Here is a 15,414-nt window from a genome sequence, read left to right as displayed (position 1 = left end):
GCTCCTTTGCACAGAGCAGAACCTTTCCTCCCTGCCTTCTTATCCATCCTTCTTAAACATCCTGTGTCAATCCATTCCCACACGCAGTTGTGTGACCCGTCCCCTCGTGCCTCTGTGACTGCAGCGAGATCTCGGCTCTGTGGCTGTGCATGAATTTCCAGCTTCTGTGTTTCCCATGGTGCGTGCAGACAGGCCACTCGAGTCGGATCTCTGKTTGTGCCGCTTTCCCAGGGAAAGTGTGAGTGTCCTCCATCACRCTGTCTCCAAGGCTCTTATTGATTGCCCCCCATAGCTCCATTTCTCTTCAGTTTGAGCCTGCTGCTCCCCTATTTCAAAGAGCTAGTCGCAGAGGGAGTGGAGATAAGCTAGGGGAGATGAGATGCTGAGGTGCTTGCTGAAGTGGCTGATGAATCATAGGATCAGTGAAGTAACTGTGCTCTTTGAAGGGTTACAGTAATTTACTTACTCCTGGCACAAGATGGCAGCAGGGGAGGATTTATAAGTCTCTCACTGGCCCAGGTCTTCTCTGGGTCATTTGGAGGACTTGATCTTGAGTCTATCAGCAACACTGCTACTAACAGTAACTTTAGATAGAGGGTTTTAGTGATCTGGGCTCTCAGTCTRCTGCCTCATGAAAATTCTATTATTTCCTTCAGTGAAAAAAATAAAAAAGGTTATGAAGAGATTTATTTGAAAAGAGATAAGAAGCAAGTCTCTGCCTGGCTTTATACAGCAAGAAGCAAAAATGTCTTAAAATATCTTCTCTCTCCAAACCCAGCTTAGTGATTCTCTCCACACCAAATCTCTGCAGATACAGAATCCCCGTTTACTTCTGTTAGCTTTAGCTTACATGGAATTCTGTTACATTTCATATCCAGCCCAAATATTTTGCTGCTTTAAAAACAGTACTCAGTAGGGATGCTCTTCATAATCTCTGAGAGTGTGATTCTGCCATCTTTGSTCAGACACACTGAGATCTATTTCAGCAGTTTCACAGACAGATAAGAAAAATTTGCTTCAGCATAGTTCTTTGAATATGAGAAAGGAAACATCATGGGAAAACAAATCAAATTACAATAGATTTTGATCAGTCCATAAAAGTGGTATAAACAGGAAGCATGATATGCATTTCAGAAGTAGTTTGCCTATAACTAAAATGTAATTTTTTGAGGTTTATGTATCAGCCATCAGCAATTTACCTGAGACATATTTTCAATGACTTTATCAAAAACTGAGATACATGGTCAGTAAAAATATAGCTCCAAAATGTATATAATGAAAAAAAAACTATTTAAATCTATAGATTCCTTACTTTGAAGACCTTTTCTGAGAAAAGATGCCTAGAAGAAACCTCTTTTTCTTCAGAAAGTCATTCAGCCAGGGTGATTTTTCATGGATACTTATTAAATAGTCTTCACATTTCTAAGGATTGTGCRAAAGAAATGGTGGGTTTGCTTGCTAATAGGAAAATAATAAAAGAGCAGCAACARAAAAGACATGTGGCCTACGATTAAAGCAGGAGGAAAACAATGTAACTTTYACAAAATAAAGTTTAATCAACTCTTTGAATCTGTAAACCCTAGTTTGATGAGGTTGAGAAGATCCCTTTCTTTTGCCAGGGACATGATACCTTGTTTTGCTTCCTTTTTGAAAAGGATGTGGACAGTCTTAGATTTGTACATTCTCTATCAAAGTTGTTATTATTGGTGCTATATACAGTCTCCAGATGAAATCRGAGTCCCTCCCTTCACAGTAGCCTCTGTAAAAATTAAGATGATGAGCATCTAAARACATAAGCACAAAATAAGAAAGAAGCCCCCAAACACCTAAGAACTGTGTTTTAGAGAAAGGACTTGATCCTCTATTCMTTCTTCTCAAACCAGGTCTTAAGATCATTTCTACCCTTGGATATTGCTTCTCAAAGTTATTCATTGCTGTAAATTTGCTTCTGTTAGTCAACAGTTACCTTTGTAAAACAGGCTATATCTATTTAGTAGGTATATGCCAGGCTAAGGCAAGGGCCCACACCCTGACCTGCGACTGCTAGCACATCCCTTGGATGATTTTGGCCTGTGGAAGCTACTGCTGCTTCAATGCCTGGGCATGATTGGGCATCTAGGCTGGGGCTGAGTCTAATCTTGACTGACAGCTTGGGTGCATTCATGCCTGTTTGGGAGGAAGCTCTAAGAAAGCTTAGTTATATTAGTGGTCTGGCTATTTAACGGTTTAGCTTAAAGTAAACTCAGAGCTGTTGAACACTGGTTGGCATCAGATCCTGAGAACAGCCCCTGACCTGTTTCATTTGTGAGTCTAAAAATGGACAAAGGTCCCTGGTTTAGTGTGGAGCCAAAGGTGATAGCAAATGAGACGCAGAATACCAACTCCAATCCATTGTTGCTCTGTGAATTCCTACTACAGAGGAAAACTGGCAAGGGGCAGCCACGAGCGACCGCACCGCCGGCAGAAACAGCACGCCCAGGTGCCTGAGAGAAGCGAATGTGACACGGGTCGTGGCTGGGGACTTGTTATCACAGAGAAAATGGTTTGTGTGTCTGAACTCCCAGAGGGGCAGCCTGGCAGAGATGCGTCTCTGTCACCAGAGAGTTTAGGGTATCGCTGAGATCCTTGAGAGCTAAAGGAGGAAGTATTCTTTATATTATCTTACTTCCCAAAAGGTAATGGTGCCAAATAATGACTTCAATAATGTCTTCAAAATACCATACTATACCAACAGATGTAGGCATGTTTGGAAGATCTAGTATTGCTTGGTTCACAGTAAGTCATCTGCTAAACTCTTTTTAGCACTGTGATCTTTGTAAGCCTGAAAAGTTTACTTATTTTCTGGGAATTTTTTTTTTTTTTTTTAAATCTGCATTGTCTTCAGTCCCAGGAGACAAGTTTTCATTTTTGCATTTCCCATTTTCAATATACTTTTATTCAAGTGCGCATTTATATGTCCACATTTGGATTATGTGTCCAAAGAGACATATTAAACAAAGAGGTACCAACCTGACCACTTCAATGAAAGAAAAAGATGCCAGGTTACTTAAAATCCTAATATAAAAATGAGCTCCTGTTTTAGCTAGCTTTATATTAGCTGTCAAGCTACTTTTCACAGTTGTATCCATGATAGTACATAATCCACATTGGTTCTCTTGTTGCTGTTTTGCTAAGTAATATTAAGTAATATACTGGCCATAATTATAGTTATAATAGGCCTTTTTCTCTTTTTTTAAAATTCACAACTTTTTTTTTTTTCCTGGCCATTTTGTTATTCTTTTGGCAAGTCTCTGGAATTCTGTATAAGGTCCTTGAATAACCAGTCAATTTGTTTAATTTGCTTAATTTCTTAAAGAAAGATATTGGATAATAGCCTAAGTTCAACCTCTTCATAGTGCTGTGAAAACATGAAGAGGATACAGGGGTAGCTCAGGATTCTCTAGTTTTATAGGTAATCTCTATCAGYGGCAAGGACAGAGGCAGGAAAGGGAAATTTTCTTAATGCCAATACATATCTCTGGGTACACTTACACCTTAGGGTTCTAAAATCAACATGCAGCAAATGTCATAATATTTTGCTGGAAGTCTCCCCACAGCCTGGAAGAAAAGCAAAAAATATACGTATATATATTTGCCTCTTACACCTCTGCACTCAGCCCACTGCTTCAGTGCACTTGTCTCTTCAAGAAGCACCTGGAAAAAAACAGCATTTTCCGGGTGCATTGCAAACCCTAAAGTCTGTTTGCTAAAGGTCAAAGCTCAGCTTGTTTCAGATGGAAGGGAAAATTACTGTCACTTTATTTTTGTTTAGTGCATGCTTGCTCACTGCTCTCTTCAGAGCCTCCTTTCTCATAGTGCTGAGTTCTTCAGCAGGCACTCATGAAATCAAATTGTTTTATTTTACATTCTCTGGGGCTGATAGTGAGCAGGCAGTTAATAAAGAATCTGGAACACTCTGTCCCCTCATAGATTTTTTTAGTTATTCTGCACGTGGATCTTACCAGCGTGTCTTTAATGTGCCAGTGCTCCTTACAGCTCTTCAGCAGAGACCCACAGYCCTGCATAGTTTATTTTTGCCTTGTGAGGTTGAGCAGAGGATAGCACCACAGAGGTAAATGCTGCTGTATCTCAGCTGAACTCAACTGCCAGKGCTGGAAATGAGAAACTTGGCATAATAGAGATGGCTGTTCTGAAGCAAGTCACACGTCCTTAGGGAGTAATGCCAGCACATATTCCAACATAAAACAGGTGAAAAAGACTGGCAGAACCTCAAACAGGAACACAGAGAGCAGAGCCATATGCAACAAAACTCAGATGTGTGTACTATTTCCTTTTCAGAATGGTGATTCTGAGGACTTTGGTGGTAGCATAAAGTATGCAGTATTTACAGAATCAGAAACTTCAACAGAAGCAAGTGTAGTGGGCAGCTATTTATAATAAGCACTTCCTGCAGGGCAGAAAATAGTGTTTGATAACCAGTATATTAATGCCATATAATAGAATTCACAAGATGTATTTTGATACTCTGGGCATTTTTTTTTTTTTTGGCTATATATCTTGGTCTTGCTTTTTCAAAGTTGCTTTCTACCATTTTTTTAATTTTGTTTTATTTTATTTTGTTTTGTTTTATTTTACAAAATAGAGGCAATCCAACTTCCATCCATATTTTGTTGTGCAAGCTTGATAATGTCTCTTGCATTTCTCATGAAAGACTTGCGAAGTGAGGTGAGGCTATTGGTTGCAGCGTGATGGCTTTTTGTAAGGTCCATCCTGATGAGCAGAAAGTCAAAGAAAGGCAGCAAGAGACCTACATGGATGAGTAAAGACCTCCAAATGAAACTTAAGTCTGAAGTGGAAGTGTGGAAGAGAGGGAGGCAGAGATAGGTGGTCCAGAGGGAACACAGAGACACTGTCTGAGCATGCAGGAATAGGGTTAGGAAAACTAGAGCCCACTTGGAGTTGATTCTGGCAAGAGATGTGAAGGGCAACAAGAAAGGCTTCTACAGGTTTATCAGCAGCAAAAAGAAGACTATGGAAAATGTGGGTTTAATGTTGAATGGGGTAGGGAACCCAATGACAAAAGGCATGGGGAAAGCAAGAATGCTCAATATCTTCCTCACCTCAGCCTTTCCTTAGAGTTTCTTCAGAAATCCAGAGAATCTGGAACAAGGAAGGTTTACTCTTGCTGTGAGAGGATCAGGTTAAGCAAGCATTTAAACAAACTAGACATAGAAGTGCGTGAGACCTCGTGCAGTGCACCAACAAGGGTTGAAGGTGTTGGTTAACGTCACTGCWAGGCCACTCTCAATAATCTTCAAAAGTCAAYGGCAAGCAAAGGAGGTTCCTGAGGAGCAGAGGAAGGTGAATGTTACTCCTGTCTTCAAGAAGGAAAAGAAAGAGCATCTGGGGAACTACAGGCTGGTCAGTGTCACATTGGTCCTTGACAAGATGCTAAAGCAAGTTTTCCTGGAAGCCATTTCTAAACACATAAAGAACAAGAGGGTGAACAGGAGCAGTCAGCATGGATTTATGAAGGGGAAGTTGTGCTTAACCAGCCTGATAGCCTTCAGTGATGAGATGACTGGCTTGGTGAATGAGGAGAAAGCAGTAAATGTTGCTTCTTTGACTTCAGTAAGGATTTTGACACTGTTTCTCATAACACCTTTCTCATGCACAAGCTGATTTAGTAGGCACTAGCAAAGTGGACAGTGAGGGGGACTGTAAACTGCCTGAACTTCCAGGCTTAAAGAAGTGTGATCAATATAAGGTTTAGCTTGAGACTGGTTGTTAGTGGTGTACTTGTGGTGTTGGCACTTGCCATAACATGAAGAAATGCAGTCCTCTTGTATTTTAACGAATTCATCTCTTGATAATATTCCATAGTTATGCATATCAAAACTGACATTTATTATTCTGAAGTAAGTGGCATTGATTTAACATCTTAGATGTTCAGGGATATTTTTCTGAAGTGTTTGTATTTGTTGAATTGTTTTGACATAGCACTGGGAAAAAATCACATACTATTATTAACAACCACACATTTTGGGATATGTAGAATAAGACCTGTGGATATCAATTCCATTTTGCTTTGGTTGATCCTGCTTGTGTGATTGTGTTAATTGAATTTGGCTACCTCAGCAATGAATCCAGGTTAGGATAATCACTGAGCTCTCTGCTTAGGTCACAGGTGAGTACTTGCACTTAGAGGATATTTACCATGCATCTGCTTCCATCAGTGTTATGTGTAATGAGAGACTTCTGCATCCCTCTCCAGCATGACTGATGATGACATTGTAGTGGCCTTATTACCAGGAGTGTTTTATTTTACAGGCTTGGCTGAGTCGTTAATTTCTACAGATGCTAGTAGTTTAGGGCTCTGATTAAGTGGTTAATTGGAGGAACCAATAACAGTGCCTCAGAAAAGAGTTTTGAACGGGAACATTGCTTTGGTGCTTTGCAAACAGAGGCCTATGCTGAAAGGTTCATGTACCATGTGGCATGCTTCTATTAGTGGTGGTGGTGTGCTCCCAAATTCAGTTAAGCTTCATCTATTCAGGAGCTAGGAGGTGAGGATGGTATATTTAATCAATAACTTCTGGCTTCCAGCATAACTTTCATAAATACCCCTGGGGCTGTTTTCTTTAAGCTGGTAGCTATATTTCAGGAAAGCATGCAGGTCTGTGTTAAACATTGACAGCTCTGCACAGGTTAGTCGACCTCTTCCTGAACTGTTCCACTCAATTAAAATTTCACACCTCCCTTCTCACCTGAATTAACTGAAAACTGGCTGCCAACCAGGTAGSAGATGTTTGTTGCAAACATCCATGGTCTGGTTTCAGTGCTTTGTTTTATTTCTACCTGCTCAGGGTAGACATCACTGAGCCGTCTAAATCTTCAGCTGTTAACCTAAAGAGAAATTTAGCCCTTGTCAAGGCATTTGTTTGAGGATGGGATCAGTCTTTGGAGATACATGTCCATTTATTTCTATGGGCTACTCGGGAATCCTTAATTTTGGTATGCATATTGTAAGACTAAATTAAGCCTTCCTGAATACAAAATTATACTTGAACCTCTGTCATTCCATAGTTTTTTTTTTTTTTTTTTTTTAGAGATAGTGATTTGTGAGATATTTTCTCTATGCTGTTTTCCTAGTATCTAAGCATAGGTTTCACTCCTTGTCCTTACACTTTAATATTTATTTTTGGCCATGTTAAAATACATTATCTTATTGTATCCAGGTTTTTCTCAGTGACCATCCTTTTTATATTTAACATTTTGTAGCCTTTATTCTATCTGCAGCCTTCATCCATGATTATTTTATGTTTTCTTCCAGGCAGTAACTAAAAATGTTAATTAGTGTAGGACTGAGAATTGATTCCTGTGTGACCCCATTAAAACTGCTTTGGCATTAATTTGCAGGTGATCTGCTGGTTTGGTGACATTTGTGATAAATGCTAAAGAGTCGGATGTTTGTTCATGATAGCTAGTTAAAAATGCATCCCAGTGATGAAATATTTATAATGAGTTGAAAACTGTCAGATTTCATTTCAGCATGAGACTTTCACCATTCTAGTAAGGAGAACTTTTAGAGAAGTCTTAAATCAACTGCAGCCTGAAGGTTTTAAATCAAACAAAGAGCCACAGCCCCTTCCCTCACTGCTCATAAAAAGCTGAACAAATTTAATTTAGGAAGAAGAGACAGGGGAGCCAGACAAAAGTCTTCTGAGCCTGCTGTAGTTAGGGCAGCCCTTGGCCCCTTCTGCTCCAGGCAGTGCCGCCACGGTCTCCTTCCCTTCATGTCCATCTTTTCCTCATGGAAATACTGAGTGCAGAGTAATGGGAGGGCAAGTTGATACCACATACAGTGAGGAAGGTGGGTGTGGGCTTGTGCAAACTGCTAAAATGTCTTCCTTTCACAGAGAACCTCCTTTATGTACAAAGTTGCTCAGCAGAGCTTAGATTAAAACTCAGTTTTAATTTGTGACATGATCACACTGGTGTCATAMCTTGAGTGCACAACAGAGACTGAGCCTGTTTTCAATAACCTCAATTCCCAAGCACCTTTTAAGTTTCCTCCTATGTCATATTATGGAAAACATTTTTCAGCCAATTTGCAGACTGTTAGTATTACAACAGAGTTTTCCCAAGTAAACACAGATGAAAAGGAGACAAAAGGAGATAATACTCTTCTTTATAGCTTGAAGACAGAAAGGTGATTGCAGACACAARACAGGTGTGTAAAATTTCTCTCACTATTTACAGAATATCTCCTCTCTGATGCTCAGACCTCTAGATCTAGTGTGGACTTCAGAATTTTTCCTACTTGAGTGAAGGGAAAATGCCGAAATAGTCTTAAATCATATTTCCATTTCCCTGATCACAATCATTCTGGCTAAACAGAGGCAGGTTTGCTCTGTTGAGAGYTGAAAATGGCTGTTCAAGAAGCATGGTGCACCCACAGAAGCCTTTACGTGGTGGGAATTCTTGCTGAGGTTGCTCACATGGATTTTTACATCATTTACACTATAATCAAGTTTGAAATACAATATATATTAATAATAATAATATAAGCAATATACTACCCCTAGTACTGTTGGAATATTTCATTATTACGTGGTAGTTCTCAAACTCCGTATTTGTAGAAAGTCCCATATGCATTTTTTACTTCTTTCCTGCAGATATGTAGCTTGCTTCAAGTTTATTAAAACTGTCTGCTAAGCATTACAGATCACATAGCACAAAAATCGTACGTTTATCATTTTCACCTTTCTCTTTTTTATTATGATTACACTAAATTAAATATAATTTAAGAGATATGAAGGAAAAATTATTATGGCCCCCAAATTAGTGGTATAATAAATGGCTCTTCAAAACTATTTCTAGAATGTGAGAGGCAGATTTGTTTCTACTATCACTGAGAAACAGCAGCGGGGGGTTTAGTGGCACTTCAGAATACTGTATGGTCCAGAGAATTGTGTGAAAGGTGACCAAATGTAAAACCTTTTGAGCAAATATATTCTCTAAACGGTAGTGGCAGAGACAATTGTTTGTCCTCTCAACTGTAAATATGCCAAAATAARCAGTTTTAATAGTGCTCAGTGGCAAGGATAATCTGAAGATTAACGTGCAAGTYGGATTGCTGGCTTTGGTTTTGTCCTGTATTTATTTGAATGTAATTTAATTTTTTTTTTTCATTATTTTGCCTTGATGCCTTTCTTCTCATTAGCAATAATAACTTGTTTAACATGTTGAAAATTAGATCACTGGCTTTTTTAAAGAAAGGGCTTGAGATGAAAAGATAAAAGGGATGGCTGCTGTAAATAGCTAAATATCCCTCCAGAAAAAAAAAAAAAAAAAAGCCTCAGAAATGTATTACTGAGAGGTTACAGGATCTAGTGCTTGAGAAGTGACATTATTCGTTCAGTATGAGTATTGCTTCAGTGCCCTAACATGACGTTATGGCATGGCAGTTTTGCAGATGTCATCTATCAGACGAGATGTGCAACTGAGAACGTAACCTCTAATGATTGTAAATTGTCTCCTGGTGTTTTTCACAAGAAAAGAGATTATATGCCACTTCTGGCTGGGTCTAATTTGCTTACCCAAATTATCCTGCCAGTTGAATTGTGTATATTCTTCATTGCTTTCTGCTATAAAATTATGTTGCTAAACACTATCATTTCACTGGAGAATAATATAGGTTCTGTGAATGGCTTGTTTTAATTTAAATAAAGCAGAATAAAAGGTAGTGTCTCCTCATCAGGTAGACACAGCTATTGCTACAATTAAAATGTTACTGTCCTGACTACCAAAAGGAACCTTTGTCATTAAAAACAAAAAAACAAAAAAAAAAAAAAAAAAAAAAAAAAAAAAAAAAAANAAAAAAAGAAAAAGAGAGATCTCTGTTCTCCCACCTCTTTTTTTGGTCATAGGATACCTTTTCATATAGCTCTTATCATCTGAAAAGAAAAGCCGCAGCTCAGCATTTCAGAACCTCATCACATCTGAAAAGATGCTGAGCCTTGCAAGATGAACAGGAGGAATTTAGTTAGTAAAACAGTAATATATTTTAACTATTCCCTTGTTATTTTACCAGTGGGTGGTGGTGGCAAGAGTCTGATGTAAAGAAAAGTCTGTAGTGCTCACTGATTTGAAACGGGAGTTTGCTAGTGGTAATCCTTAGGAGAAAGCTRCACCTCTGAAATCCTATCTCTGTAAATTTTCCAGTTCTGACTTCTACTTTCAGAATTAGTTTTGTTCTTCATAGTTTTAAAAAATATCCTCCCATATGCTCATACCAGTTTTTCAACAAGGCAATTGATGGTCACCTTGGAGAAGAATTATTTTGTTTATAGACTGGATCCCTTAATCATTTACTTTATTTTAAAAGGAAAAAGAATAAAGAATTAATGTAACTATTTTTATGTCCTTTCTGGTTTCATATAGAATCCTGGGAGTCATGGGTATCCAGCTAAGACATTAATGATCTGTAATTGATTTTACTATTGTACCTGCTGAATGTACTCAGCATATCTGCAAGAGACAGAAAAAAAAATTGAGATTCTTGATGGATCCATTAATTCTGATTCTGAATGTAGGGTTATTTATATTCTTAATTCAGGCATAATTCTGCAGTGATTTTGAGGCTTTTGGATGGTTTCACAAAGGCCCCTTGTGAAACCTTCTACTAAGCAGAAGTGGTTTCAGTTTTTTAGAGCAGCAGGATTCTCCTCTGGCTGGCGCAAGGAAGGGAGAGGTTCTCAGTTCTCTGTGGCACAAAGGCTCCTTCTGCTGGTGAACAATCTCAGAGGAAGGTGGTAGTGCTGGTAGGTATCACTGCCTGCCTCAGAGCCTGTCTCACCTGGGGCCGAAAAAGTGGGGACAGCAGCAAGTGGAATTTTACATATAAACAGTTTCACTGGCTTTCCTCCCTCCAGCTGTTTTTTTTGACCATCTGTATTGAGTGTTGACAGTGAGAAGTTTGTTCTGCTACAATTTTTCCATTAATGAACCTTCTATTGCCCATAATTAGGAGATTTTGGCTGGATAGTCCATTTGGTTTTGAACCCAGGGGCATTCTGTTTTAAAAGCAGGATTTCTTTCCTGTTTGTGTTGGTGACACAGAATCAGAGCAGAATAAACCAAAGGAGCTTGATCATTTGCTGGTGCTTCTTCAGCTAATATGTTTTGTTTGTTACTGGGGCTGCTTTGTCCAAGCAAGTGACACAGAACCGGGGCTGTTGTCCTTGCAGTCAGTGAGCTGGCTCGTTACTGCTGCTTCAGGTATTTCTACCTAACCATGCAGAATTATGCTTTGCACAGAGTACCTGTCCTAAAGATGGCAAAATAAATTTGTTAATCTCCTAAGTATAGTGGCCATTGTGATGGACAATGGCATATTTCTTCACAAATACTTTAATTCTTTCATCTCAGTAATGCATATTTTAGCGCCAAAATGATCAGTTTTGTGATTTACAGATCTCATGCTTCCCTGAAGGAGTATGATGAAGAACTTTATTTGCAGTGGTTTTACTTGGAGCTGCTTAGTGCTGTGTAAATATTGCAAAAGTAGTGCCCTTTAGAATTCCTTCTCAATTATCTGACTGAAGCTCAAGAAATATTCACACATATATTCTTCTCCTGGACATTTCAACAATAACTTTAGTACGGAGTCAACAGTATGTGAATACTCTCTTTAACATATTCTCAAGCAGGAGCATTCACTGTTAGGGTCAGCAACTTGATGTAAAACATTCAGAAACTTGCAGTGAGGTTCATATGGTCTTAGCACAAGAGAGGGAAGTGACAAAGCCTGTTTTGAGTGATGTTTGTTTTACCTTGGTCTTTTAGACTATGCTTTTTTTTTATACTTTGACTCAGCGAGCACCTCTTATATCTAAGGATTGTAAGAGTCGTCGTCTTTTCCTGATTTTTTTCTCCTGATTGTGCTGTGTGCAAAATGAGGAGTGACTGGGAAAGACGTGGGAGATTCTTAACATGGGAGATTCTTGATCCCTCTTTGCTATCCAAAGATCTTATATTGCAGAAGGGGCATAAGTGCAGCGTGGAAGCCAGGAGCTGACTTGATTTGCATTATTCATGCAATCATCTTTTGCTCTTCTCTGTTTAATACCTTTCAGTATTCTGATTGAATAGTCAAAATAATATTGTGTGAGTTTATAGATTTGTCATGCTCTTTGAAGAGCACACAATTTATCTGTAGACAGTTCATGAGTAAGGATTAATTAACTAAAAGACTCAGGCAATCTTGCTGAATAACTAATATATCCAAGTTTAGTTTGCAGACAACAAAAGAACAGAAAAGAAGGCGAAAGGATCAGGCAGCTTGTTTACAACACATGTGGCATTTCCATCCACTCTAGCTCTAAACTGTAGCTGTTTCAGTTGCTTCTGGAAACAGAACAAGCCTAGTGACACCTTCTGTAAGTGAGCTTGGCTRTACAGAATTTGTCTACCACATACATCAGATAGAGATGTGACCAAAACACACTGCAAGCTGTAGATGTAAGCTGTAGTCAGGACACAGAGAAATACGTGCTTGTAGATGTCCTCTCAAGTGCACAGGCAGGAATTTGGCCAGTGAAGTCTCTGCTGTTGCAGAGACACTGTTTCTTGTAGCTTCCCTGTTACATGGACAGGCCACTTGTATAGGTGGATTTTTCTTTAAAAGTCTTGTCGTCAGTGTGGGTAAAATACAATCAAATGGGCAAGATTGATGCTGGATTTCACTGCTTTTCTCAGTTTTCCCATCTGTAAGTTACAATTTGAGATACTTTCTTTCTATCTTTCTGACCTATATGTTAAGCATTCATCATGTGCCAGTCTTAAATATGTTGAATAAAGAAATGTAACATCTGATTAAACCAATACTTTACTAGTGTGACTTTCCTGCTCTGTCATTTTTGAGATTTTTTTTTCCTCAAGACTCTGTATTTGATACCTCCAGGATTACAAGAAATGATTTCCTTTGTAGTTGCCCTTGGCTCACAATGTTTTAAAAAATTATGGCTCACAATGTTTTAAAAAATTATGGCTGAATTATATATCTCTTTAGAGCACTTCTAATTATGTTGTTTTTGCAGCAGTCACTGAAAAGAAGAGGGAGCAAAGACTTGCAAAAATCAGAAAAAAAGTCACAGCAGACACCAACAGAGGTATGCTAAAAGAACAGCACCTTGGATGCTCATATTGAGGCTTGAGGGATTCTATGGACATGTATGTGATCTGTAGGTTTGGATGTCACTCACTTGTTTACTTTGCTCTGTGTTGTTGTGCATGCTGTGAAATGGGGAACTCTGACCCAGGTGCTGCAGTCAGATGACTGTGTCAGGGACCATCTAAATAAACTACTGGTGCTGCAACAGAGCCCACTATCTTTYATGTACTGTATCCTTTAGGCAAAATAAGCAAATGGAAGCAGCAGTGAATCAATATTATAGGTCCTTTGCATACTGGTTTCAGCATTTTTAAATACTTTATAATGTGAGGCAGGTCTTAGTTACCTAACATTGGAATATATAATTTTAAAAAGTCACTGTTTTTACTGTTGTGTGAAGCAAGAAAATATGCATTTTGTTTTTATAAGGGGCCTCAGTAAGGTATTTTCTGGGGACTGTTCAGACTTTCACTGCAAGCACTATAGGTTTCTCTACCTCTTTTCTCTTAAAAAAAAAATTTGTCTTTAATTTACTGATCAATGAAAAAAAAAAAAGATTGTAATAGAATCTCTTAGTAACTAAGGCTAAGTACTTTTGGTTATTAATCTTGTAATTTAAGATCATCCACTGGAGGTCTCCTGTTTTACATCATGTTTCTTCAAGTAATTCTTTTTCTTTTCACTAAGGAGGATAATGAAGACCTGAAATGCCAGTTGCAATTTGTCAAAGAGGAAGCAGCCTTGATGAGGAAAAAAATGGCCAAGATTGATAAGGAGAAAGACAGATTTGAGCACGAGCTGCAGAAATATAGATCATTTTATGGGGATTTGGACAGTCCCTTGCCAAAAGGTGAAGCAGGTGGGCCACCTACTACAAGAGAAGCTGAACTCAAGCTTCGATTGAGACTTGTGGAGGAGGAAGCGAACATTCTTGGGAGGAAAATAGTGGAACTAGAAGTAGAAAACCGAGGACTAAAGGCAGAGCTTGATGATTTAAGAGGAGATGATTTCTCAGGGACTGCTAATCCGCTCCTGGGAGAACAGAGTGAATCCCTGTCAGAACTGCGACAGCATTTGCAGTTAGTAGAAGATGAGACAGAATTGCTGAGGAGAAATTTAGCTGATTTGGAAGAACAAAACAAGCGCATAACAGCTGAGTTGAACAAATATAAGTACAAGTCTGGGGCCCATGAGAGCTCGAGGCACCATGATAATGCCAAGACAGAAGCCTTACAGGAGGAGCTAAAAGCTGCACGAATGCAAATCAACGAGCTGAGCGGCAAAGTCATGCAACTGCAGTACGAGAACAGAGTATTAATGTCTAACATGCAGCGCTACGACCTGGCCTCTCACCTTGGCATCCGTGGCAGTCCTAGAGACAGCGATGCTGAGAGTGATGCAGGAAAGAAAGAAAGCGACGATGATTCCCGCCCCCCTCACCGCAAACGGGAAGGCCCCATTGGTGGGGAGAGTGACTCCGAAGAGGTACGAAATATCCGATGCCTGACGCCCACGAGGTCTTTTTATCCTTCGCCAAGTGGGTGGCAGAAGAGCTTCACCGACAGGCAGCAGATGAAGGACATCCGCTCTGAAGCAGAGCGGCTGGGCAAGACGATAGATCGCCTCATTGCTGACACGAGTACCATCATAACGGAGGCCAGAATATATGTGGCTAATGGGGATCTGTTTGGACTGATGGATGAAGAGGACGATGGCAGCAGAATCCGCGAGCATGAGCTTCTGTACCGGATCAACGCCCAGATGAAGGCGTTCAGGAAAGAGCTCCAGACTTTCATCGACAGGCTTGAAGTTCCAAAGTCATCAGATGACCGAAGTGCAGACGAACCTTTGTCAGTGAGTCAGGTAGACTTTTACTTATTACGGCCTACAGGTAAAAAGGCTCTGCCAAATGAATTAAGCTTAAAATTTGATGTATGGCACGTTAAAGTGGTTATGTTAGATAGTGGACAGAAATCTCTATCTTCTGAATTATTTACACCTGATCATATGAGACCTGTTTCCATCAGTTTTCCATTGTGAACAATGGTTAACTATGGTCTCCATGAAATTAAAAGAATAATACTAGAGTTAACAAGCATTAAAAGAGATGGAAGATTCCTTTTTCTGGTTTTGCAACTGTGTTTACCAGAATTGTGCCATAATCACGAGCAAAAGCAGAGCAGACAAGTTTTGTTATGAAGCAATACTGTGAAACCATTATCAGTGTTATTTTTGCA

At 39.2% G+C, this 15,414-nt stretch overlaps 1 protein-coding gene across 2 annotated transcripts in view; it reads left to right on the top strand.

The window, feature by feature from the left end:
* The window catches only part of SOGA3 (SOGA family member 3), a 27,746-nt gene extending 12,475 nt beyond the window's left edge, over nt 1-15,271 (top strand). The window contains exons 4-5 of one of the 2 annotated variants that reach the window (XM_026044050.1): nt 13,107-13,175; nt 13,865-15,271. In XM_026044050.1, the coding sequence (XP_025899835.1) occupies nt 13,107-13,175; nt 13,865-15,217 (1,422 nt within the window). In that variant the 3' untranslated portion in view covers nt 15,218-15,271. Of the gene's footprint in view, nt 1-13,103; nt 13,176-13,864 lie in introns of both variants that reach the window. The other variant, XM_026044051.1, reaches the window with a different exon arrangement.
* The last annotated feature ends 143 nt before the right edge of the window (nt 15,272-15,414 follow it).

The sequence above is a fragment of the Nothoprocta perdicaria genome, unplaced genomic scaffold (assembly GCF_003342845.1).
Source record: "Nothoprocta perdicaria isolate Ctin4 unplaced genomic scaffold, notPer1 scaffold_349, whole genome shotgun sequence".
Taxonomy (NCBI): Eukaryota; Metazoa; Chordata; class Aves; order Tinamiformes; family Tinamidae; genus Nothoprocta; species Nothoprocta perdicaria.
This window is presented reverse-complemented; position numbering and strand designations above follow the sequence as displayed.